This window comes from Phocoena phocoena, chromosome 2 (genome assembly GCF_963924675.1).
Source record: "Phocoena phocoena chromosome 2, mPhoPho1.1, whole genome shotgun sequence".
In the NCBI taxonomy this organism is placed as follows: Eukaryota; Metazoa; Chordata; class Mammalia; order Artiodactyla; family Phocoenidae; genus Phocoena; species Phocoena phocoena.
The window spans coordinates 146,255,683-146,283,259 of record NC_089220.1 but is presented as its reverse complement, the minus strand read 5'-3'; the positions used below and the strand labels follow the sequence as shown (position 1 = coordinate 146,283,259).

At 41.7% G+C, this 27,577-nt stretch overlaps 1 protein-coding gene across 2 annotated transcripts in view; it reads left to right on the top strand.

The window, feature by feature from the left end:
* Positions 1 to 27,577, top strand: part of TJP1 (tight junction protein 1) — a 255,927-nt gene that overhangs the window by 12,497 nt on the left and 215,853 nt on the right. For both annotated transcript variants that reach the window (XM_065871831.1, XM_065871830.1), the window contains exon 2: positions 7,653 to 7,785. In XM_065871831.1, coding sequence (XP_065727903.1) covers positions 7,653 to 7,785 — 133 coding nt within the window. The remainder of the gene's footprint in view (positions 1 to 7,652; positions 7,786 to 27,577) is intronic.

Genomic DNA, 27,577 nt, shown 5'->3' with positions numbered 1-27,577 from the left:
GTATATTGTTTTACCATTCTATTTTTCTTTCCCATGTGCCCTCTTCTTTTTTTTCTTAAATTTGAGTATAGTTGATTTACAATGTTGTGTTAGTTTTTGCTGTACAGCAAAGTGAGCCAGTTATACATACATATATATCCACTCTTTTAGATTCTATTCCCATATAGGTCATTATATTGTGCTAACCTGTGTTATACAGTAGGTTCTTATTAGTTATCTGTTTTATAGTAGTGTGTATATGTCAATCCCAATCTCCCAATTTATTCCTCCCCCTGCTTTCCCCCCAGTGACCACAAGTTTGCTTTCTACGTCTGTGACCGGACTTCTGTTTTGTAAATAGGTTCATTTGTACCATTTCTTTAGATTGCAATAAGCGATATCATATGACATCTGTCTTTCTCTGACTTACTTCACTCAGCATGACAATCTCTAGGTCCATCCATGTCGCTGCAAATGGCATTATTTTGTTCTTTTTTATAGATGAGTAATATTCCATTGTGTATGTGTACCACATCTTTTTTTTTTTTTAAATTAATTTATTTATTTTTTGGCTGCATTGAGTCCTTGTTGCTGTGCGGGGGCTTTCTCTAGTTGCGGTGAGCAGGGGCTACTCTGCATTGCGCTGTGCAGGCTTCTCACTGCAGTGGCTTCTCTTGTCGCGGAGCATGGGCTGTAGGCGGGTGGGCTTCAGTAGTTGTGGCATGCGGGCCCAGTAGTTGTGGCTCGCGGGCTCTAGAGCACGGGCTCAGTAGTTGTGGCGCATGGGCTTAGTTGCTCCATGGCATGTGGGATCTTCCTGGACCAGGGCTCGAACCCATGTCCCCTGCATTGGCAGGCGGGTTCTTAACCACTGCACCCACCAGGGAAGTCCCTGTGCCACATTTTCTTTATTCATTCCTCTGTTGATGGACATTTAGGTTGCTTCCATGTCTTCGCTATTGTAAATAGTGCTGCTATGAACGTTGGGGTGCATGTATCCTTTCGAATTATGGTTTTCTCAAGATATATGTGCAGGAGAGGGATTGCTGGATCATATGGTAGCTCTGTTTTTAGTGTAGAGTGTAGGAGGGATCCCAACGATGTAGCAGGGTTCCTTTCCTCCACGCCCTCTCTAGCATTTATTGTTTGTAGGTGATGGCCATTCTGACCGGTGTGAGGTGATTCCTCATTGTAGTTTTGATTTGCATTTCTCTAATAATTAGTGACCATATGCCCTCTTCTTGAACAGAGTTTTTCATTATTTTTATGGAATCTTTTACCCTGCAGAGAGGAGAACAAAACTGTACAGGGTGCTGCTCTTTGTGTTAAGAATAATGAAAGTGGCATCACCCAAATTTTACTCTGGGAGATGACTTGAAAAGTGGACTCATTGGAACCCAATGAAATAACAAAAATATAAATTTAAAAAGCTACAACAAAAATAATAACAGTCTGAGTAAACAATAAAAAATACCATCGATGGACCAGCATTCTTGAGGAATGTCTGAGAAGTAGTTAGTAGATAGGGACAGATCTACTGAGAGAAATACCTTGCAGAAACCATTGTCCGGAAAATGTGCAGAAGATTCCTGCAAAGTTAAGGGTGGGAGGCTTGAAGCGGCATCAAGGGATAGAAGGAGCAGGGGATGTGGGGAGGGGTTCATCAGATCCGACTCCCTCATCCTCACTGATGTGTGACACGGAGGGGACAGCAGCGTTGCTTTCTCACTGAGGCAGTGATGTGGGCACTAGAGCCAGGGAGACAGGGCTGAACGTGAGATGTCCACTGCATCCCTTGACGCAGAAGAGAAGCTGCCTCACAGACCTCCCGGCAGTGTGTCCTGTCTCTGCCAGAGCTGCCAAAGGCAGGCCACCTTAAGCACTACTGTGGGGAAACAGACGTTCTCTAATAGAAATATAAATAGACTTTAAAAATCACACAACAAGTGGAAAAAGCCAGTATTAAGAGAATACCACATTCAACAAACAGAGGAACTAATCTCCAAGAAAAAGGAAAAACTTTGGATTAACATGGTTTTCAGAAAGATGCAAGAGAATATTCTACTAATAAAAAAGCATACTAGACACTTTACAGATTTAAAATGTACTCATCGGAGTAAAAGAATGGCTGAATTGACAAAATTGAAAAACAAATTAGTAATCTGGAGAAGTAAGCTAAAGACTCACAAAAGAAAGGGATGAAAAGAAAGAGAAGTTAGGAAATCTCGAAAGAAATCAAAGATGACACATATAGATGGAGAGATATACCATGTTCTTGGATTGGAATAATCAACATTGTGAAAATGACTATATTACCCAAAGCAATCTACGGATTCAATGCAATCCCTATCAAATTACCAGTGGCATTTTTTACAGGACTAGAACAAAAAATCTTAAACTTTGTACGGAGACACAAAAGACCCTGAATAGCCAAAGCAGTCTTGAGGGAAAAAAACGTAGCTGGAGGAATCAGACTCCCTGACTTCAGACTATACTACAAAGCTACAGTAATTAAGACAATATGGTACTGGCAAAAAACAGAAATATAGATCAATGGAACAGAATAGAAAGCCCAGAGATAAACCCACGCACCTTTGGTCAACTAATCTATGACAAAGGAGGTAAGGATATACAATGGAGAAAAGACAGTCTCTTCAATAAGTGGTGTTGGGAAAACTGGACAGCTACATGTAAAAGTGTGAAATTAGAACAGTCTCTAACACCATACACAAAAATAAACTCAAAATGGATTAGAGACCTAAATGTAAGACCAGACACTATAAAACTCTTAGAGGAAAACATAGGAAGAACACTCTTTGACATAGATCACAGCAAGATCTTTTTTGTTCCATCTCCTAGAGAAATGGAAATAAAAATTAAAATAAACAAATGGGACCTAATGAAACTTAAAAGCTTTTGCAAAGCAAAGGAAACGACAAAAAAGACGAAAAAGCCCACAGAGTGGGAGAAAATATTTGCCAATGAATCAGCTGACAAAGGATTAATCTCCAAAATATATAAACAGCTAATGAAGCTCAATATTAAAAAAACAAACAACTGAATCCAAAAATGGGCAGAAGACCTAAATAGACATTTCTCCAAAGAAGACTTACAGATGGCCAAGAAGCACATGAAAAGCTGCTCAACATCACTAATTATTAGAGAAATGAAAATCAAAACTACAAAACTACAACTCACACCAGTTAGAACGGGCATCATCAGAAAATCTACAAACAGCAAATGCCAGTGAGGGTGTGGAGAAAAGGGAACCCTCTTGCACTGTTGGTGGGAATGTAAATCGATACAGCCACTATGGAGAACAGTGTGGAGGTTCCTTAAGAAACTACAAATAGGGCTTCCCTGGTGGCGCAGTGGTTGAGAATCTGCCTGCCAATGCAGGGGACACGGGTTCGAGCCCTGGTCTGGGAAGATCCCACATGCCGCGGAGCAACTAGGCCCGTGAGCCACAACTACTGAGCCTGCATGTCTGGAGCCTGTGCCCTGCAACAAGAGAGGCTGCAACAGTGAAAGGCCTGTGCACTGCGATGAAGAGTAGCCCCTGCTTGCTGCACCTAGAGAAAGCCCTCACACGAAACAAAGACCCAACGAAGCCATAAATAAATAAATAAATAACCTTCCCTCTACTTAAAAAAAATAAATAAATAAACTAAAAATAGAATTACCGCATGACCCAGCAATCCCACTACTGGGCATATACCCAGGGAAAACCATAATTCAAAAAGAGTCATGTACCCCAATGTTCATTGCAGCACTATTTACAATAGCCAGGTCATGGAAGCAACCTAAATGCCTATCAACAGACAAATGGATAAAGAAGATATGGTATATATATACAGTGGAATATTACTCAGCCATAAAAAGAGAAATTGGGTCATTTGTAGAGACGTGGATGGATCTAGAGACTGTCATACAGAGTGAAGTAAGTCAGAAAGAGAAAAACAAATATCGTATATTAAAATGGAACCTAAAAAAATGGTACCGATCATCCAGTTTGCAGGGCAGAAATAGAGACACAGATGTAGAGAACAAACGTATGGACACTGAGGGGGAAAGTGGTGGGGGCAGGGGTGGGTGGTGGTGGTGGGATGAATTGAGAGATAGGGATTGACATATATACACTAATATGTATAAAGTAGATAAGTACTAAGAACCTGCTGTATAAAAAAATAAAGTAAAATTCAAAAATTAAAAAAAAAAAAAAGTCCAAGAGGGGGTTGGACTTTTGGCAGGGATGTGGTGGTGCTGGCAAAGAAGGAAAATGAAGATGTATTAATGTCATTTCTTGTGTAAGAGGAGGTAAGAAAACCAATGAACCAGAGATGCTGATAGAAAAATATGAGTTTAAGCATGTATGTATGTGTATGTATGTATATTTACATATACATGTATGTGTATATACATATAAATACATAAATATATGCATATAGTTAGTTAGCTAGAGTTAGAGTTGCCCTTATAAAATGTACAACTTTCAAACTAATTGGAAGGGCGAAAGAGTCTGCAGGCTGGCGGGGCAAAGAAAACTCAATCATACTGAAAAGGCAGAAAAAAACCCCAAAGTATTTAAATTTAAAAACACACACACAAACCATAAAACAAAGATGATAAGAATAAATCTAAACATATGAGTAAAGAGTACTTTGAATGGATTAAGGTTCTCTCAAAAAATACTGATTTCCAGGTTGGGTAAAAAAGAAAAGGAATACAGCTACATGCTGTTTACCAGGAGTTAAAGGTACAGCTAAAAAGAGAGAGATAGACAGACACTTGGAAAGGTGGAAAATACAAGCACAGAAAAAGATAAGCCAGGAAAAGTTTAATGTAAAAATATAGATGGAAAACATTATCAGACAAAATAGCATTTAGGGTAAAATCTTGAATTGGCACAGAGACTTTTCGTATGCTAAAGGGTTAAATCCCTAAGAAGATCTGAGTTACAAACATTAAGGCATCTAATAAAACAGATTTGAGACATATAAAGGAAAAACTAATGATATACAAAGATCAGTTGACAAATCCATATTCACGCTGGGGAGCTCGATACTAGTCTCTTTTTTTTTTTTTTTTTTTGCGGTACGCGGGCCTCTCACTGTTGTGGTCTCTCCCGTTGCGGAGCACAGGCTCCGGACGTGCAGGCCCAGCGGCCATGGCTCACGGGCCCAGCCGCTCCGCAGCATGTGGGATCCTTCTGGAACGGGGCACGAACCTGCATCCCCTGTATTGGCAGGCGGACTCTTAACCACTGCACCACCAGGGAAGCCCCCCGATATTAGTCTCTTTTATAGAAATCAACTCAGCAAGACAAATACAATGAAGGACACGGAGAAGTTGAGTTTTAACTAATAAGATAAAATGGTAAAATTGTCCTTGTATTTAAGGACCGCCAAATGGGCATTGTTATACTGTTGATGGAAGTGTAAGTTGGTAAGGTCTTTTTGAAAGGCAATACTTAGCAACTTCTAGTAACTTTTCCTAAGTAAATACTGCATTTGTACCCAAAGATGTTGTCAAAAGAAAGGTGTTCATTGCTTTGTGGTTTGATAGCAAACGTTTGAAAACTAAACTAAATGCCCATCACAGGGGAATGATTGAATAAATTGCCGTACACCTATGCTATGGAATAGTGGTTAGCCATTAAAAAAAACAATGAAATAGATCTGTATGGGTTATTACGGGGAGAGTGTCAAGATAGGTAATTAAGTGAAAAATATAAGATGCAGGACAATATAAACAATTTGGTGCCTTGCCTTAAAAGTTTCAAAAGGAGATTAACACATACATAGATAAACATGAGCATTTGTCTGCAAGGTTATACAAAGAACTGTTGTCAATGATTGTCCTTAGGAAGAGGGATGGGGATTTGGGATGAGGGGGAGGAGGGAGGCTTTTACTTGTTGTTTTTGTATCTTTCTGTACTCTTCAAATATTCTGACTATATGGATGGAGTACTTTTAAGCTGTAGATGTACCTAAACTAAGTATTTTATGGTATTTACTTCTATCTTATTTTTGTTGTCAAATTAATTTTGCTAGTAGTCCATCCTTTGTGTCCTTTTCAAGCAACAAGAGACATTTATCCCTTTCAGACATTTTATTTTATTTTTAAATGTATTTATTTTTGGTTGTGTTGGGTCTTCGTTGCTGTGCGCAGGCCTTCTCTCATTGCAGTGAGCGGGGGCCACTCTTCGTTGTGTTGCGCGTGCTTCTCACTGCAGTGGCCTCTCTTGTTGCATAGCACCGGCTCTAGGTGTGCGGGCTTCAGTAGTTGTGGCATGCGGGCTCAGTAGGTATGGCTCGTGGGCTCAGTAGTTGTAGCTTGCAGGCTCTAGAGCACAGGCTCAGTAGTTGTGGTGCATGGGCTTTGTTGTTCTGCGGCATGTGGGATCTTCCAGGAGCAGAGATAGAACTGGTGTCCCCTGCATTGGCAGGCGGATTCTTAACCACTGCACCACCAGGGAAGTCCCTCAGACAACATTTTAAATACCAAAGATTAAATAGGTCATGAAGGTTAATAAATATATGAACATGGAATGTATTACAAATAGGAGATCTGATCATAAAATAAGGATTATGTTTTTCACAAGCCACACTTACAAATCAGCCTCATTACTTTATAATCTTTTTTATCTCTAAAACTATAATCCACTGAGCAGTGTCCTCCCAGGTTCCCAAGGCACCTTGTTCCAAGGCTGCCACCAGCAGTGGCACAGAGATGGGAGGACATATGGCAGTCTGGAGTGTGTGTGTGTATGTGTGAACACGTTGCCCAGGGTGCGTTCTGTTGATGGCTTAGTTTGTGTGCTGTTTCTTATCTGAATTTTCTTGGTTCCATAGTAATACTGAATTAAGTGTCGACTGTCATGCTTAAAATTTTTTTTAACATCTTTATTGGAGTATAATTGCTTTATAATGTTGTGTTAGTTTCTGCTGTATAACAAAGTGAATCGGCTATATGTATACATACATCCCCATATCCCCTCCCTCTTGCATCTCCCTCCCACCCTCTCTATCCCACCCATCTCTATCCCACCCCTCTAGGTGGTCATAAAGCACTGAGCTGATCTCCCTGTGCTACGCAGCTGCTTCCCACTAGCTATCTGTTTTACATTTGGTAGTGTATATATGTCAGTGCTACTCTCTCACTTCGTCCCAGCTTACTCTTCCCCGCCTCCCCGTGTCCTCAAGTCCATGCTACGTCTCATGCTTAAATTTTTAAAGACTATTTTCATGCTTAACAGAATCCTCCTGAACAGTTTCTGTGGTTGGGGACAGTGATGGCTGCTGTGCACTGGTGTGCCAGGCACCAGGCTGAGCACTAGATAAATAACCACCCAGAGGGAAGCAGTGCCTCTCAGTTACCTAGGAAACTTCAGTCTGGTCTTGGTTGCTTTTCTGATGGTTAGAGAGTTGACTTTTAGTGAATCTTAATGTTGGAATATTTGAACTGTCACGAAAGATTTCTAAACTAGCAAGCTGCTAAGAAATATTTAGAAAGGTATCTGGTAGAATGTAGCTCCACTGTGATTCTTAGCTTTTTGATTGAAAAAGGAGTATGACATCTCCAAAGCTATTCTCAAGTAAATGCTTACCTCATACTTGAGAAAAGTATTCACCTATAAACCTGTCTTTTTAAGAATTTTCCTCTTCTTGCAGGGTAACACCATCCTCTGAAAATCCTAATGGTGCTACGTCTAGTGTCAGCCAAGGAAAACCTTCTCTAAGACGAATTAAAGGGAGACTACACAGAAGCAAAAGCCTTGATAGCATCGATTTCTGTGAACTCACTGTAAGTGAATTGTTTAACGCTTTTCTTCCTTTTCAAAGAATATGAAAAATTTGATTTTTAAATATTTTCATAAAAATGCAACAGGCTTATTTTGTGGTAAGCATTTTTCGGTAAAAACTGGTTTATCCAACAGGTTACCGACCAGCATAACTTTCTTAACCGATATCCATAGATACATTTATGATAAGCGGTTCATAATGATGATTCTGGTTCAAAGACCAAAATAAACAAATGTTTCCTGAACTCTACAACAAAAATTGAATTAAGGGGCTTCCCTGGTGGCACAGTGGTTGAGAGTCCGCCTGCCGATGCAGGGGACACGGGTTCGCACCCCGGTCCGGGAAGATCCCACATGCCGCGGAGCGGCTGGGCCTGTGAGCCATGGCCGCGGAGCCTGCGCGTCCGGAGCCTGTGCTCTGCAACGGGAGAGGCCACAACAGTGAGAGGCCCAAGTACTATAAAAAAAAAAAAAAAAAAAAAAAAAAAAAACAAATTGAATTAAGTTCAGTGGATAATGTAAATTTCTCAGAAAATCACAAATCCACATATCAATGTAAGTACAGACCTAAGTATTTGATGAACCCCAAACACCCAACTTCCTTGTAGTTCCAGAAAATAGAGGTGCTCTCTTATTATTAGGACAGATCCCAATTCAGTTAATGATGGGGTTTTCTTCTCATTCTAAGTGATTAACATTAGTGACCTTTTTTTCCCCAGGCCTCGTGACAGGTTTTCACATGGGTATATGGTAAATTCATGCATGTTTTTAGAGGAACACTGACCCTTTCAGGCCCCACTGTCCTTTCCTATTAATTTTGTTGTCCTGGAAGAGCTACTGTAATGCCATAAAGGAAACACTAGAATTTTCCTAGCTATAAGAAGGTCTTATTCACATTTATGTGTTGTAGCATTCACTGGCAAATTAATGGATGTTCGGGATGCTTAGACTAGATGTGTTCATTTCTCCCTTGAGCGCTGAAGAATTCAGAATTATAAAAGTACCATTGACCATTATTGTTTCAAAAGGTGGTAACAGTGTGAAAGTAAAGCATATCTTTTTTGAGGATATGACTGCTGCATCTTTTTTTTTTTTTTTTTTTTGCGGTATGCGGGCCTCTCACTGCTGTGGCCTCTCCCGTTGTGGAGCACAGGCTCCGGACGCGCAGGCTCAGCGGCCATGGCTCACAGGCCCAGCCGCTTTGCGGCATGTGGGATCTTCCCGGACCGGGGCGCGAACCTGTGTCCCCTGCATCGGCAGGTGGACTCTCAACCACTGCGCCACCAGGGAAGCCCTACTGCATCTTTTGCCTATAATTAATGAAAACGAAAGTTCAGTAATTGTGAATACTCTATATTTTTAGTTTTCAAAAATTTTAGTAATTATTTTTATTAAAATAATTTTACCCAATTATTTTACTTAAAACTATGCTTGATCATATAAGACAAGAAGGTGAAATGTGACCTATCAGAAGACATTTAAGCAATAACTGAAAAAAGGGGTTAAAAGACAGTAAATTCATGCTAAGTAGACTTAAAGTGACAGAAGAAAGTATAAGTCTGGCTTAAAATAAAGCAAATTGCTTTTCAAAAGTGAAACACTGAATTAATTGAGAAACAAATTTGAATTATTTATTAGAACATAAAAATGGGAGTTGAAATTTTATCACGTTATTTTATATGATGTTAAATATTATCATTCCTGAAGCATAATCAGGTAACTAATTAATTTGTGTGTCATAAAATGTTTACTTGCTTAAATAGAATTATTGTGGAGGGGGAAGATATTAAAATTTTTCTAGAATATGACAGAAGAAGAGCTTAACTTCACGTAAGGTTGCCTTCAGTTTCTCAGAAATAGAAATAGATTATTTCAGCTGTGAGGAAAAGTTGGTGAATAGTGTTCTCTTTTTATTGTGATGAACATGTCTAAAAATTATTGATAGTAAATTTCCTGTCTCATTCCATGAAAGAGTTGATTTGGCTGAAGTTAGTGTACAGTACAAGCAAGGAAAAAAATAACACTAGCCAGGTGCAGAATTAATTTATTTCTTTTTGATGATCTTTCCTGTTTGACTTTATGTCAAAAGTGAAATGTTTAAGCATCTCTGGAGGGAAGAGGTTTTGACCTTGAGGTTCAAAGAGAGTAAAGCTGAGGTAGGGGAAGTGGATTCCTGGGAAGAGCTGTGGCTTCTGGTGTGGGGTGTGCTCGGCTGCATGAGCTGTGCTGTGTGTGACTTTGCTGTTCTACTTTCTGCAGAGTGCATTGAAAGGCCGTGTACTGATAGTTCATCTACTTGTCAGTAATGGGAATGTATTAACGAAATGTAATCACTGCAATCAATTTGGGTTTTTTGCAATTTGAGTTCATTTTCTGTCTCAGGTTCTTATAGTCATGGTTGGTGGGGCAGCAATTTAGTGTTTTGTTCTTTGAACATTTTTAGATTGTCAGAAATTTTTACAATGAACATGTTCCGTTTTTAGCAAAGCAATAAACTGATTTTCTGAAAAATAAAATAATAGAAAGAAGACTCTCCCAGCTTGGCTATTCCCATTTTCTACCATAAGCTATGGTCAGATAATACTATAATATTCAGAATGTATAGCGACATGGAGCATCTTTGGTATGGGGCTGAAAAAGGACTTTTTCCCGCTACCTTTTTAAAAAATTTTTATTTATTTGTTTTTATTTTTGGCTGTGTTGAGTCTTCGTTACTGCGCGCGGGCTTTCTCTAGTTGCAGCGAGCCGGGGCTACTCTTCATTACGGTGTGCGGGCTTCTCATTGTGGTGGCTTCTCTGGTTGCGGAACACGGGGTCTAGGCACGCGGGCTTCAGTAGTTGTAGAACGTGGTCTCAGTAGTTGTGGCTCACGGACTCCACAGTGCAGGCTCAGCAGTTGTGGTGCACGGGCTTAGTTGTTCTGCAGCATGTGGGATCTTCCTGGTCCAGGGCTCAAACCTGTGTCCCCTGCATTGGCAGGTGGGTTCCTAACCACTGAGCCACCAGGGAATCCCTTTCCCTCCACTTCTAAAATTTTATCTTCTTTTTTTAAAAAAAGGGAGTACTCTGCTTTTTAAAAATGTGGTTTAGAAAAGGGTTTCATGGGAGGTAAAAAGTGTTCATATTTGTTTCTCTAATGCAGTTGGCTGTGCCATATAATCGTGGAGAACCAAATTTTAAAATCTTTGCCACAAAGTTTAAAGGGAAGAAGATCCTTGGGAAAGGGTCTGTAATGACTTCTAATTGTATAGGAATACATAACCCTTATTCTCTTCAGGAAATAGCTTAGCCATTGTATGTATCTCTTCATAAATGTTCTTCTAGTGCAAAAAGACTGAAAATTTTGTTATATTATACACTTTTTTAAATTGTAAAAATTCTTATTAAATGTATGGCTTCCTTTAACCACCAAAGTAAACAGAAAACCTTAAAATAGAAAGACTGAAACTTAGTTCATGGTCTCCTGTCATGTACATATATATCAAATTTGCATGACCAACAGAGTAACATTTATATTTTTACATTTTGCTTTTAACTTTGCCTGAGAAAAAATGCAATTTTCATTGCTTTTGGAAGAACTTAGCAGGTGGAGCAGGAGGTCCACTTGCCACGGTTTCAAGGTCCCAGTTTCTGGCTGATAAGCCTCAGGTTCCAGCTGAGACTGTTGGCTTTGGTCCCAGCATTGATGCCATTTCACCCCTGGGGAGAGGTGATTGTTTCAGCTTTCTCTGTGGGGATTAAATGGGATGGGCTTTCTAGTTCATTCTGTAAATGCTGCAGCGTAATTGATTGACAGCCTAGTTTACTGAGGGGGCCTGGAATCCATCCACTCTCCCTAGGTCCTTGAGACAGTGTCCCAGGGATACTTGGGACAGTTTTCTTAGGCGAGGCCTGGAATGGACAAGTCTGTTATGATGATGTGTTTTGCCTAGAAAACCTGAGCCTTTCTTCAACACTTTAATGAGTAAAATGCTATATAAACCATGTGACAAGTTCTGTTTTTTCCTTCGGGTGAAGGAGGGATGTATTGATAATCAGTATGAAGAAAAGCAACCGTTTGTCTTTAGATTTAGCTAATGATGTTTCCGTTCTTAGCTCTTCCATATCACTGTGGTGTCATTGCCATCAGGTTTAGAGTCATCAGGTTGCATTTTCACTTCTGTCCCTTCCTCTCTCTCAGATTCTAAATGTGTTATCAAAGAATTTTAAGTGGTAATTTAAAAATTCAGCAGATTGCTTGAAATTTTACAGCTTCTCTTGATTATACCTCCTACCTAAAATAGGAAGATGGAGCCAGTTGAGTGGGATTCCTTCAGTTTGGGAATGCTGTCCTTAACGTGAACTTAAGTCATTTATTTCTTGCTTTGTGGGTGTAAACCTAGATTGCCAGTTTTCTCTTTCTGCCAACAGAAATACTACAAACAAGTTCTATATACAATAAATAGGAACAATGAACTAATTAATAATTTATGTCTCTGTTCCTTTAGCCTTGAGTAAAAAGGATTCAGTCATCACTGAGAACCATTAGGCAAAATGATACATTTTTCAAAACCCTTCCAGGAGTTTTTGTCATGGGAGGGAAAATATGTGAAGTGTTATTTGGAGTGTTACCTTTTGGGGCTAATATGTCACATTTCACTGCTGCCTGAATAATAGTTCTGTGGTTTTTTAATGATCAGCAGTTTTTCACATTTGAAAAGAAACTTTTTTCTCCTGGTAAAGAGGCATCTGTGTAGGCTACTGGAGGATCTATGCAACCCTGTCGGGATAATAGTGATGGAAATTTTCTCGTTCTTTCTCTACCCAAGACCTCCTACTATGAGATGTGTGGGATGCTGAGACCCCAGAGGCCTGTTTTAAAACTAAATATCCCTTTGACTTTGACCATATGTCAAGTTGCTTTCTTGGTGCCTGACTGATGAGTAAGGAGCTGGCACTGAAGGTGCTGAGTCAGTAGAGGGAGAAGGCGTTGAAGGACACTAAACACCAGCTTACCCTGCTTCCTGATTTGGTGGGAAGGGCCAGCCACTCCCTGCTCCTCGCTCTGCTCTGATCACCACCACCCGCCTCCCCAGAGGACAGCTTAGAAGAAACAGCAGTAAGCATCGTGGGCACCCTCTGCTCTTCTCACCCTGAGCTCTAGTGACTTGACATCTTTCCGTTCACTTTAGGTATCTCCATGTCATTGTGGGTGCTGACCCCAGGCCACCTACACATCTCCTCAGTGCACCTTCGCCTCTTAGTGTGTGTTCTGTTCTCCACTGATGATGTGTTTCAGCTCCTCAAAGGCAGGGAGCATGTCTTTTGTATTCCCCAGTGCTAAGCATGTCAGGTCTATGCTCATTAAGTATTTGCTGGTTTATTGTTGGTTGACTTATTGCTCCAATAACTTTGGTAGCTGAGTAGAAGAAAGCTGAGAGACCATTAAATGTTAAAGTGGTGGGGCTGAGAAGCAAGAGGACAAATAAAATCATGTCACTCACTTGACACACAGGAAAAGGAAGCAACTTCATGTATTGACTTCTCTTATGGTGAACATGCCTGAGCATGAAGAAGTAAGGGGGACATTTTTTTGAATAGCCAGAGTAGATGTGGTGGTACTGATGGAGGTAGTGGAGGTAACTGGTGGAGGTGGAGGTGGTGGTGGGGTGATGGAGGTAGAGATCATTGTGGAGGGGATTTAGGTAATGTTGGTGGTGGGGGTGGAGGAGGTAGAGGTAGTGGTATTGGTGGTGTTGGAGGTGGAGGTGAAGGTGGTGGTGGTGATGGTGATGATGACGGTGGAGTAGTATTGGTGAGAGTGGAGGTGGTGGTAGAGGCGGTGGTGGTGGTGATGGTGGTGTTAATGGAGGTGGTTGTGGTAGAGGTGGAGGTGATGGTGGTAGAGGTGGTGATAGCAGTGGTGATGGTGAAGGTGATGGCGATGATGGTGGTGATGGAGGTGGTGATGGAGATGGTAGCTGGGGTGGTGATGGTGATGTTGATGGAGATGGTGGTGGTGATGGTGGTGGTGATAGAAGTGGTGATGGTAATGGTGATGGAGGTGATGCTGGTTTAGGTGATGATGGTGGAGGTGGTGGTGGTGATGCAGGTAGAGGTGGAGGAGATGATTGTGGCAGCTTCTGTTCTCACAGTGGCCAGGTCCTTCACATTTTGAGGCAGTGAGAATGTTCCTGATTGCATGTTAGAAAACGCTGACTCAGAGTGACTGAACATTAAGGACGTTTATCAGGTCACATTCCTAGAGGTCTAGAACCTAGAGGTCTAAAAGTCTAATAGGGTGATCTTCATGCCTGATTTAATCCCATGGGTCCAGTTCCATTTTCCTGGGAATCTTAGGTCTACTCTCCTCTCTGCATAGACCTCATCAGTAGACTTGTCACGTGGTGAGTGTGGCAGTTCTGGGCCTCACATCCACATGGATAAAGCCAGGAAGGAAGGGGAGTCTCTCTCTTACAAGCATGGAAACCCTTCCCTGAAGCCCCCTTTGCTCCTTCTCATTTCTCTCGCTGGGCCTTTTCCTGGACCAGGATCTGGCCTGGTGGATGACGTATATTGATTTGCTTAGCTGAGTTATTTGACCAAAAAAGTGCCCCAAGCCCCCCAAATCCATAAATAACAGCTATATGAATGTAAGAGTTGGCTGATTGAATTATAGTCATTTAAAATCAACTGCCAGGATTTTTTTCTCAGTGGGAGTCTCAGGGTAGACAGTCGTTGGTACAGCAGCTCTGTGATGAGACCTAGTTTTCTCTTTTCCAGGCTGCCCTCAGTTTGCAGGCCTGGGTCCTCATGCTGGTCGTCTGTGGTCTCTACGTGTCTGCTGTGGGTCTGCCCTCATATTTTGGGTCTCCAGCGAGGAGAAGGCGGCAGAGTAAAGGCACAGACTTTGTCCTAGGGAAGCTTTGTCCGGTTATTTCAGAGGAGAGTATGCCCGCTTAGGGACATCTTCCTACATCTCTTTGGCAAGAACTGTGTCATGTTGTCATCTCCAGTTCTAAGGGAGGTTGAAAAATGGGAAATTTTGGTAGCACAGGGCTGCAGGGGATAAAAATGGGGTTCTGCTGGTGAGGAAGAAGAAGGAAATGGACATTTCATCAGTAACTAGAAAAGTTCACTTACATACCCTAGCAGGTCTGGAACTCGCCACTGTACAGACCAGAAAGTTAATGCCCCAGTAAAAGCCAAATCATAAATGGGTTAAATTACAATTGATATGGCATTCTATGAAAGATATATGTTGCCCCAGCATCAGTGGGGTGCCCCCGTAAAAGATGTATGCTTCTGAGGCCTCTACATATTCAAAATTCATACAATTGTAAGACCCATTTTCCCAGAAGTCTCACAAAATATGGTGGCTTATTTCTGTTTTCCAGATAAAGTGGTCTGGTTAGAGTTCATAGGCTATAGGTCACTCAGCCTGCTAGTTTGAAGCTATGCAATTCTCACTGGTCACTCTTAATTTGGGGCATTTGCATAATTTCAGATTTGTGTATGAAATGGGACCATTAATATTTTATGTTGCGTGATTGAGATTTGCACAACTAAAATTTGCTTAACATATCAAATTATGTTCGGTTTAAGGCAGGAAAGTTTATAATACATTTTAGAAAAAAAATATATAACCTGATGGTTAAAATACAAAAAGATTTTGTGCCTGAAGTGGTACTTTCAGCTAATTCTCTGAAAACTTATCTATCCAGAACAAATTGTTCCTCAGGTTTTCCTTCATTCCATCAAGTCTTTGTTTTTTCAGTACAGCCTTACAAGGATCTCTTATATCATCATTTATGTCTATACATTGCCTCACCAGTTTCAAAGACGGATCATGTGTCATTAAACTACATGGCTTCCTAATGCCTAACATGTTAAGGACTTAGAGGAGCTCAGGATAAATATTTGTTGAATGAACGAAGAGATTTTATTAGGTGAATCAATGCCCTCCCTGGCAGGTAGACCGGGAGGAGGCACTGTGAATGGCGATGGAAACCACAACTTGCAAAACATACTTACGGTTCTGTGTGGACAGCTTCCTTGTTGCCTGCAGCAAGTTCATGACCTCACTCTGTTTGACTACAGGCATGTCTGGGGGTCTTTGCCTGGTGGGCTTTGTCAGATGTAAGGAAAGGAGAAGATAAAAAGTACTAGAATGAACAATAGGGAGAATTTTAAAATGTCATTTTGAAATATTTTTACACTTAAAGAAAAATTGTAAGAACAGTACAGAGAACTGCCATAACCCCACTCTCCCAAATTTCCCAACTACTAACAGTTCATAGCGTTTGCTCCACTGCCCACTCTCTCTGTGTAGAGATGTGTATGTGCGTGTGTGAATATACCCTTTGTTATTAGTCTTTTGCTGAACTCTTGAGAGCAAGCTGTAGATACGGTGTCCCACAGCCCCTAAACTTTTTTGGGTTTAGTTCCCCCAAACAAGGGCAGTTTCTACTTAATCATGATATAACCCGTGTAACGAAGGCAGGAAGTCAACATTGGCACGGCAGTTCTGTCCAGTCCACACATCCCATCCAAACTGCACTGCTGTCCCAGCAGTGTCTTGTTTCCCTTCTGGTGCAGGATCCCGCCCAGGAACATACATTGCTTCTAGGTGTCATATCTCCTCCTTGGCAGTTTTAAAGAATCCTCAACCCGGGGCTGTTCTGTGTTTCCCCATGACCAGACTCAGGTTATGTGCTCCGAGCAGTAGCTGAGGGGCTGTCCTCACTAGTCCCAGCTCACTGAGGTCTGGCCTCATCACTGGACACCGGAGTGGCCCAGTCCCAACCCTCTGTGGGGAGAGGCATGGCTGGAGGGTACAGGGATCCGCCAGAATTACCACCCTCATCAGTTTTCCAGAGTGAGCAGAGTCAGGTAGGGAGAACCAAAAAATCGGGCTATTTATGTCACTTTAGGACATCCAGAGACCAGCTGGAATGCAGTTTGCCAATTGACAACCAATTAGTAGGAGCTGCTTTGCCCATAATGGTTACTTCTTCATTAAACTGTGACTGTCCAGATATCTCTAAGGGACTTTGACAGACAGCCTTACAAGGACATTTGTTTTTTAAATGGTTAATAAACACAACGGCTACAAGTACTCTTCTTTTGAACATTGTCAGCCTCCGTCTTTTGTATTGTTTCAGGAGCTCAGAATTTTGTCTCCATCTTGGACCTATGCTCACATCGCTTATCTCTTTAGAGTTTCTTTTCACTAACAACTGCTAGTTGGGAACTTTGTTGGCTCTGATTTTAGGCAGGATTTTATTCATCAGAACTGAGTAGAAAACACAGGGCTTTTAGAATTTAGGTCTTAAGGAAAAGAATATTAAAAATAGGGTTACCAAGAAGAGAACGAGAAGCCTTTAGTTTTCTGCCTTAATTTGTATCTCATAGTCTCTTGGGAAAGCTGCTCCTGGATTTTGCCTGACCATCTCTTTCTCTAGGGCTTCGATTCCTTTTGTTGTCTGGGCTGGAGACCAGCGGCTGCTTTCCCCTCCAGCTCCCAGTCACTGCCCGCCCCACGGCCTCACTTCTCTTCATGCGGGACACCAGCCCACAGCAGGACACGCCTGAGCCTCATGTTCGGTTTACCTGGGACCCCTCTTCCCCACATCTTTCTCTCTCGTGCACACACACCACCACCACCACCACCGTCTCGCCTGCCTCTAAAATGGTCTGAGTTTAATAGAGAAGGCAGAAATGTAAACACACCACACCGTGGACAGTAGTAGAGGCAGCACAGGGTACCCCTGGGGAATACCGGTGCTCATCGCCCCCCTGCTGCAGAAGAGAGTCACGAAGAAGGTGACTCACTGGACCCGAAGGATGCATCTGACTTTGTGGGGGAGGGAGCGGGGAGGATGTCCCCAGGTTGAGGGAGCAGGGCAGGGAGTGGGGATGAGCTGAGAGCTGCCAGGGCCGTGGGAGGGACCACAGGTTGTTCTGACCCCAAGGGGCAGGGTCATTCTTGAGCCCCCATCCCGCCTCCTGTCTGGAGCTCCGCATTTATCTGTTCCGCTGCAGGAGGGCAGGGGGATGTGCACCATTTCACTTACAAAGAAGGGTTCCGCCATGATGATGCTTCTGTGAACTAAGAGGGCTAATGCTAGAACCAGAGGACATGGCCAGTTCAGGGGTGGGCAGCAGGAGGGGAGCGAGCAGGGGAGTTCGTTCGTGGGTGATGGAGCAGCTGAAGAGGGCAGTTTCCAGAAGGGAGTGAGTGACCAGCAGATACGTGCAGCCTCAGATAGTGGGGGAGGGCAAAGGCGACTTGGACCTTCCAGCGGTCAGAGAAGGTCACTTAAGGAGTGGGGAACTAGAGTTTATCTTTTCTTTTACTTTTTATCTTGAGAGGAGGAATAATGTAATTTTTCATACAGTCACAGAACAAAGAGAGCCATCACTGCTTCAAAATCTACAGAGCTAATGTCGTGGGCTCTGACAGTTCCATCACCTCTCTGACAGCCCCTCCCCCAGGGCTATGAAGGGGGCACAGGGCAGTGGAACTCACCCTCCAGGTGCTGTGCTTACAGTGGTGAGCGGAGTGGGGGGCTTTTGGAGGTGGCTGGTGACATTAGCCAAAGGCAGTGGGGTGACAGGCAGGCAGGCCAAAGGAGGTTGAAATTCCAGAAATAAAAAGAATATTTTCCTGTGTGCTGAATGAGTAAGTCTATGGACGTAATTGTTTTTTATCTAAAATGGATCTGCTTCAGGTTTTCAGAGGTGATCTTATATTATTTCATTACTTTTAACTCAAGAAACTGAATCGTTTGATTTCCATATTTGTTACTGAACAGAATAAATAATCTCTGGGGAACATAACAAATAATGTACTTACCTGTGTCAGTATGCACACACACTATAATTTCAAGGATATGTAGGAATTAGTTATATTTGTCTTTGGAGCAGATATTCTGTTCTTGCTAGTCTAAGTAGAAGCATGTTATTCGGTTATTCTGTGACTTCTGAGCATTAGGATGACAAATGGAAGATTCAGAATGTGTAGTTTTCTATCTCTATGCCGTCTTCTATCTTAGAGAAGCCCAACATTTTGTGGTAACCAGATAGTGGTGAGGGCTGGCTGTGGGCCTGGTGCAGATGGGGTGCAGGCATGCTCAGCGGGGTGCCAGCTCTTGGCCTGAGCTGGGGCGGCCCTGAGAGAAGACACCAGGCGGAGGGAAGCCTTTGGTGTCCTCAGTGCTTTACTGTGTTCTTTCCTGTGGCAAGTGGGGGAGGGTAATACTATAGTCATTTCGCTTCAGTGGTGACATCGTAGCTTGTAGGAGGGCTTGTTCTTCAGAGCCTGATCTGGGTGCGGGCACAAGACCCAGTCCTCCCCAGATCTCGGTGTGGCCTGTTTGCTCTGGGAGTCCCACTCTGACTCCCAGAACAAACAGGCTCAGAACTTGAAAGCCCAGGTTGGCTGAATCCCCTCGAGGGCCCCTCTGTGAGGTACCTGCAGGTCCGGCGGCTGTTTTCCTTCTGGTCAGGTACCTGCGCGTGTTCACATGGTCCAGGAAACCGGGCCTGAGCCTGGGAAGGGAGAGTGTCTTTGTAGGAGGACAGCCCGGGTGGCCTTCTCCCTTCATCCCTGGGCAGGGCAGCTGGTGGCCACTTGGGGGCAGGGCTTCCCAGCAAGTGACCTGCTGCCCAGGCGGGGACAGCCGCTGGGGCCTGGCTGCCTAACAGCTTCATTCTTTGTATTTCTCGACAGTCACATCTCTGCTTAAATTTGTGACTGATGGACTTTAATGTGGAATGAAAGTGGAAGGTCTTTCCAATTTGAAGTTGTTTTGGTGGTTTGAATTTCTGGAAGCCGTTGATATTTAGAAGGTGCTGCTTAGGGCGGAGTAGAATTTGGAGCCACCTGAGCTTGTCTGAAGGTGATTTAAATGCCAGGGACTTTTGATGATTGGAGGATAACTGGTAGCAGAATGACAGCAGTGACTGTTTTCCTCTTTGCAATGAAAAATGAAAGTGCTTCCACCCTTCTTTAAGGACTCTGTGTTGCCAGAAAGAAGTCAAGCTTTTTTGGTGATTTTTTTAAAAAAGTAACTTAGTTGAAATTCTTTAAAACTAGCTATATACCTGTACTCCAAACATGACTTTAGCTTTTGATTGTTTTAAAAATCATGTTTTGATAGTCACTTCCATATTTTAATGTAACATGAACCATCTTTGTATGCATTTATTAACTTTGTTTCTCTATTGTGTATTCAATTTTGAAAGATTTATTATAATTAGAATGAAAATCATGAACTAGCTTTTAAAATATTTTACATTTTTCCTTTTGATCTAACTATATACTTTGAGTTACTGCATTTTATTTCAGTAACTCATAATCACTGGCATTTTCCTACTATTTGGCATGAAAATTCATTTTCAACATTTTGGATATTACATAATTCAGTATATTGTTACTACTGTTCATATTTTAAAAATCTGTTTAACCTTTGGCTTCCACATAAATGTTATTCTTTTTACATGTCAAGTAAAATAAGCACACTGTGTGTTCTGTGTGCACAGCAGAATGTTTAATGGACTGTGTAATTTTAAATGGTTCAAATGTTTATTTTTTCCACCTTGAAATTGTTAGTGAGGTACATTGAGACTGGCAAGACTTGCTAATGCTTTGAGGCAGGGCCATATTTTATTTCATCTAAATTTTGTTTTCGTGTAACACTTGGATTTAGTATCTGATAATTAGATTTCTTTCTAGTGAAGAGAAATGCTTTTCCTTGTACTTTCTCATATTTAAGTGCATTTTGACCACGGCAAAAGAAGAGCTTTACTGAAGCTGCTGAGTTATCAAAACCATCCTTTAGGAAAGGGTCAGAGTCATGCCGTTGCCTTTCCTGACTTACTCTCAGGAAGATGGTGTGTTCAGTGTGACTTTGCATGTCATTTTGTGTCTTGGACAGGGTCAGTGTTTTCTGTTTTAGGTTGTATACTTGTTATTTCCTTTGTATGTCCTGTGCATATGGTATCTGATAACTGCTTTTTTAAAAATTAATTAATTTATTATTTATTTATTTAATGTTTTTGGCTGTGTTGGGTCTTTGTTGCTGCATGCAGGCTTTCTCTAGCTGCAGTGAGCGAGGGCTGCTCTTCGTTGCGGTGCACGGGCTTCTCACGCGGTGGCTTCTCTTGTTGCAGAGCACGGGTTCTAGGCGCGTGGGCTTCAATAGTTGTGGCACACAGGCTCAGTAGTTGTGGCTCGAGAGCTCTAGAGTGCAGGCTCAGTAGTTGTGGCGCATGGGCTTAGTTGCTCCGTGGCATGAGGGATCTTCCGGGACCAGGGCTTGAACCCATGTCTCCTGCATTGGCAGGCAGATTCTTAACCACTGCACCACTAGGGAAGTCCCTGATAACTGCTTTTTGAAGCTATTAAATTCTGTTTTGTGGTGTGATCATGAAGAAGTACGGTAGTGCCACTGGGTTTTAGCATGCTGGCTTTTTCTTCATTTTCATTTCAGAATATACAATATATAAAATTTTTCTGGGGCTTCCCTGGTGACGCAGTGGTTGAGAGTCTGCCTGCCGATGCAGGGGACACGAGTTCGTGCCCTGGTCCGGGAGGATCCCACATGCCGCGGAGCGGCTGGGCCCGTGAGCCATGGCCGCTGAGCCTGTGCGTCCGGAGCCTGTGCCCCGCAATGGGAGAGGCCACAACAGTGAGAGGCCTGTGTACCACAAAAAAAAAAACTTTTCTGTTTTCTCAGATTTATTTTGGATCATTTTTTAAAAAACATAATATCAATTCCTTTGTTTGGATGGTATAAGATGAGACAGTCAAGAAATAATCCAGTAGAAACCAGTACACTTGTAAGTCTAAGGATCCCTAAATCTTTGTTCAAGATTTGATTTTCCAGGATATGACCACCTGATATTAACCTTTTCTTTTTTGTTTTTGACTGACTGAACAGTTTCACATATACTGTACTCTTAAAATGATGATCTTCTCTGAGCATAAATCCTAGAGCATTCACGTTATATATAATATATGATTATGAAATATAACGGAGGCTGTAATAGTGTTGTTTAATGACCGCTAAAAGAGTAATGTAGATTTCAGAATTTGGTTATAACACTTACCACAACTTAAAATAAGTAGTGAGTGAAATGACCACCTGTTGTGGCATGGGTGTTTGCCCATGATTTGATGAGAGATGGGTTGGAGATCAGTAGAAAATGAGAGGAAATTGCAAGCAAGGGAGCCAGGGGTGAGGAGACCAGCGGCCATGTAGCTGGACTCCAGCAGTGCAGCCAGGGTTCTGAATGCAGAGTCTAACTGTCAACCCAGGGTAGAGCAGTCTAAAGGCCAGGTTTTTTTCAGCTAAGTATAGTGCTGTGAAATTGAGAGTGAAGGGACCCCTAATAATTCCTGGGCTTAAGAGGAAATCAGGACCCTCAGCAGAAAAAAGCTGATCCTTTGCCTGGACATTGGTTGGAAATGAGTGCAGTAAGTGGGGGTGCAGGGTCATACTGCAGTCCCAGCAGGTACCCGGAGTCCAAGCTGAAACCAAGCCTGGAGTTGAGTGATCAGAGTTGCAGGTGTGAGAAAGAAACGCTCAATTTGGAGAGCCAGTGGGTGGCCCTCGAGATCCCACAGGAAGGCTGGACGCTTGGTCAGCAGCTTAGGAACTTGCTGGAGCCAAAGCAACAGGGATGAGCATCAGTGTCTACAGTAAAGACCAGGGGAGCCAGGTACTGACAACACAGATAAAATAATACAGTGAAGAGTGAGCAGACCACTGTATTTAGTGAGAGTTAAACATACTCTATAGAAGTTTGTCATTTTCAATATATGCTATTGTTTTAAAATGGTAGAGTATTGAGCATCTTTATATGCCTGGTGGAACCTTCAGAGATATCAGAGGGAGCAGGGACAGAGATGGAGGGCTGCTGCTGTGGGGACGGGGTGCGGGGGACAGTGGTGGATGGAATTCACAGCACAGAGTAAGGACCCCACCCCACTCCCAGAGAGGAGGAACTGAATGAATAGTTGTATATAGAGGTAAGGTGGGGCTGGGAGGTAGTTTCATTTTCTAAGGGGGCACTGAGATTGCCAGTCGAGCGAGAAGGAGTAGGTAAGATTTCTAGAGAGGTGATGATGTCATCTCTGCGGAGGGACAAAGAGAGAGGAAATGACTGGGAACATGAGTAGGGACTGCCGGGCATGGTTGAGGGACCCCAGAGGTCAGAGACCATGACCGCATGGGGCGAGCCTGTGTGATTCTCTCCAGAAGGGCTCCGAAGCCTGGGGGCGCAGTGGAAAGAGGGCTGACCGGTTCAGAAGGGAGTGTGCAGTGAAGGACCGGGGGGAATTGAGATTAAAGGTGAGAGGGTGACGGAGATGATGGCCCCTGGGACCAGGACATGAAATCAGAAGGGATCGGGCGGCTGGGGCCTTGGTGCAGAATTCAAGAGCTTTGGCTTGAGTTCTGTGTGTAGAAGTTTAAGAAGTTGTCAGGGAAGTAGTGGCGACTGAGACCAGGTGTGGCTTTGGGAGTGGACAGCTGGAATGGAGTGGGGGTCAGGGTCCTCCCAGAGCTGGTCAAGTCATTTGGAGTGAGTGACCACGGGCGGTGAAATGGCAATTCCCCACTGTCCTTCCCTGGTTGTGTTAACACTGCCCTGGACGACTCTTATAAAGCTACCAGCACCTTACTGGAGACACAAGAATTTTTAAGAAAATGCCTGACAATAATTGCTGAAAGTGATAGGGGCTTAGAGAGTCGAGTACTTGCTCCTCTGATTGGAGCAGAGGAGGTGACTAAAATGTTTAGAAGGTAAATATAAAGAGTTTAAAATTGAACAAAATTTGAGAATAAGGAACCTCTGAAGGGAGGGAGAAGAAATGGTTTGTGGAGTGGTATCAACTAACTGGAGAGTTAAATGCTGAGTGTTAGGAGATGCACAGGTGTTGCGAGGGGCACGTGTAGGTAAACAGAAGAAGCATGCGTGGAAGGTGGGAGGATGTGGGTACTTTGTGACTTCATTTCGAAGATCATTCTCCAGACGCTTCTGCGAGTTTCCCTCTAGTGGCATGGATTTGATATTACCTCAGAGACCTCCACCCTTAGCTGACTAATTTATCTTATCCTATAGGAAGGTGACAACTATTTCAGAAATTAGAATTATCAAACATTTTGTAAATCCACAGTCAAATGAAAATCTGTGCAAACTTTATTTACTTCCTCAGATCACATCAACTCTTCACACCCTCCTTGTAATAAAGCTAATTAGCTTTTGCCTCTAATAAATGTTTGTATTTGAAGTTGAAAACCACTTTAGAAGTTCCAGATACTTCAGTCATAAGCTTAGAAGATATACACTTAGAAGATAAATGTTCTTTTTAAAATTTTATTATGCATAAATTTTAGATCTTTTTTTTAAGGAGTAATTAAAGAGGTCAGCGTTCTTATTTCTCCAGTTCCTTGGGTATATGGCATGGGGGTGTCTTCATTAGTGTTTTAACTTGGTGTCATTCAAGGTGGGGCGAGGTGAGGAGGGGTGTAGAGGATGTGGAGGGAGCTGGGAAGGTCACAGCCCCAGCCGTGCGTCCCTGTTACCTACAGAGAACCGTGAGTCATCACATTACTGCTGGAATCACAGATGTTTAGGAAAACATGGGTTGGGTTATTCCACCTTGAATTGTTTTGCTTTTAATTTTGTATCTTAAACTAGCAATTATGCAGTTGACCAGGTAGCACAGAAACATTCATTACGTGTAGCATTCTCCAGTCATGTGGATAGATACTGTCAAAAAATAATATTAAATAAATCAGGACTTTTCTTGTTTTAAGGAAATAAGAGCTTGTCAGTCATTTGTGTCAGTGGTTAGCTAGTTGTAAAAATCCCCCTTAGCATCAATATTTATGAAGTTTCTCTCAAATCTTGGTTCTCCTGCCATGAGTGACTTGAAGCAAAGACATGAGGGTTTTTTTTTCTTCTTTTGTATTTCTAGTATTCTGTCCAATACAGCAGCCTGGTGGGGATGCGTCTTGATTCAAATAGACTTTTGTCCCATGCCAGATCTCAGTGGTAAAATGACCAAGTTTACCTGGCTTGAGGCTCTCCTCCCGTCTGTCATCAGCTTGGGAACAGCTCTGTGGTGACACCAATCCTTTTCTCCCGCTGCCCTCGGGCCTCTGGGTCCTCCTTTTCTCTCTCTTCCTGCATCCGCAGTCTCTCAGTGGATTGGGTTAAACTTCTGCTGATTTTGTCACCTTCGCTTCCTGCCTGATTTGCTGACTGTGAAGTCCACACACACATCTTTATCTCCTGTTTTCTTCACATCCTTGTAATCTGATATTTTCACCATGGCCGTCTTGGATGCCTTTTCTTCACTCATTCTCCTTAACTTCTTTGCAGGATCTGGCATTTGAGCAGTATCCTCTTCTTGAAATTCTTCCACAATATCCTGCTTCTCGTCCTAACCTCTCCGATTTTGCCTTCTGTTTGTCCAGGAGTTCTTTAACCCACCATCTTAATGTGGTCCTTATCCCAGCGTTAAGCCTTCACTCCTGTTACAGTTCCTTCCTCCAAGAGTGGTTTTAACTCCTGTTGCTCTAAGAAGACCTCCTGAGTCAGCTTGCATCTCCTGCTGATCGATGGGTGTCATCACTTGAAATGACCTGCCCTCATTTCAGACCCAACTTGGCATGCATGTTAGGTTAATGTATACATTACAGTGTAATGTATGGATACATGTCTGTATATATTAATACAAACAAAGTCTAGAAAAAAATTCCAAAATATTAACAAGGATGTGTGTGTGCATGAAGGATTATTAATGATTTTTATGTTTTTCTATATTTGTTTATTTTCCATTTAATTTTAACATTTTAATTATTTAATATTTCAAATTATATTTTAATATCTTTATAAAATTTCTACAATTATGAGTTATTTTATAATCATAAAAATAATTAAAATACATTAGTTTTAATATATTTTTAATAGTTCTAATACTATTCAAATCAGTTTTAGAATTCTATGTTGGAAATGACAGTAAGAGAAAAAGAATACCCTCAGAGAAGCTAAATATTCATTTTTCAAAATGGAAGCAAAAAAATGGAGACTTTTCACACTTGTAAAAATAGCTAAGTTATTTGGAGAGAAGGTTGATTATTGATTTGTAGGAATTCCTTGTATGTTGTAGTTATTAGTCCTCTAATGGTAATATGTATTGCAAACATCTTCTTGTCTGTGGTTTACCTTTCTATTTCGTGTTCATAATTTTAATGTAGACATGTTTATTGGTCTTTTCCTTTATGATTTTTATTCTTTTAATGTCTTGTTTAAAAACCTCTTTCTTTTTCCAAGCCATAAAGATGTTCTCCCTTATATCTTTAAAAATGTTTTAATGTTTGCTTTTCACATTTGAGTCTTTAATCCTGAAATTTACTTTTTGGGTGTGGTGAAAGGTAGAGATTGCCTTATTATTTTCAGTATGGATACTATACATGGAATGTTTCATCCTTTCATACTGATCTGTAATACCTTGTCTGTCAAACAGAAAGTTCCCATGTATGTGTGGATCTGTTTCTCCCTTTCCTTTTCCATTGGTCTGTTTACCTAGTCGTGTGTTAAAACCACACTGTGTTAATTACTATAATTTACCAACAAATCTTGAAAACTGGTAGGTGCCTTCCCACCTCACCCTAGTTATTTAAAGTTGCTTTGGCTATGCTTGGCCCTTCGACCTTCCTTACACATTTTATAATCAATCTGTCAAATTCCACACAAAACACCCATGGGAGTTTGATTGGAATTACATTGAATATATAGAACTAGAATGGGGGAGAATTAATCTCTTACAGTTTGGACTCTTATTATACTTGGATAGAGTACATCTATCTATTCTAAAATGGTTTTCAATAAAGTTGTATCTTGTATGACTTGTTAGATTTGTTACAGAGTTTTTGGTCATTGTAAATGGCTTAAATTTTATTTTCACTTTCTAACTTTGCTGATGTATAGATGTGTAATCGACTTGTATATTTTCGCGTTATAATCAGCAGCCTGTCTGGATTTCTTGGTGATTCTCTGTATACTCTGCTGCTTCCTACGTGTTGTGACGGGTTTGTCTGGTCCCAGCCCTCATGCCACCATTCCGTCTTCCGTCTGTGCCGGGCATTCCAGTGCACGGCTGGATGGGGGCCATGATAATGGCCCCTTAGCTTCTAATGCTTCGTCCTTAAGGGTGGCATTTGCTGTATATTTTTGTAGATCACCTTCATCAGATTAGAGAACTCCTCGTCTCAGTTTTCTAAGAATTTGTGTCATGAATGAGTGTTAAATTTTAAAAAGTACTTTTTCTATACCTATTAAGATAATGCAGTGTTTCTCCCCTGATCTTAATTGACATGTTCATATCAATGTGGTGAATTACAAAATTCTACTATTGTAATTTCTAGTATGAAACTGTTTTTGTGTTACTTGGATAAATTATACTTGAAAATGTTGTTGTTGTTATTTAAGACTTTGCAAAATTGGGTTTCCTAACATTTTTAGAAAGATTTTTAGAAACTGAGATGTTGGTGCTGTTCTTATGTGTTTGGTTTCTGGGTTTTCCTATCTTCATTATATGAGTTGGGAATGATTCCTTCTCTTCTTCTTTGGAGTAGTTTGTGTAGAGATTTTTCTGCATCTTGGATGTTTGATATAACTTGCCTGAATTATCATCGAGAGCTGATTTTTGTTTGTTTGTTTCTAGTATGTTTTGAGGAGTAGATATTGAACTGCTGATTCAATTTCTTGAGTTAATTTCGATGTTATATTTTTCTT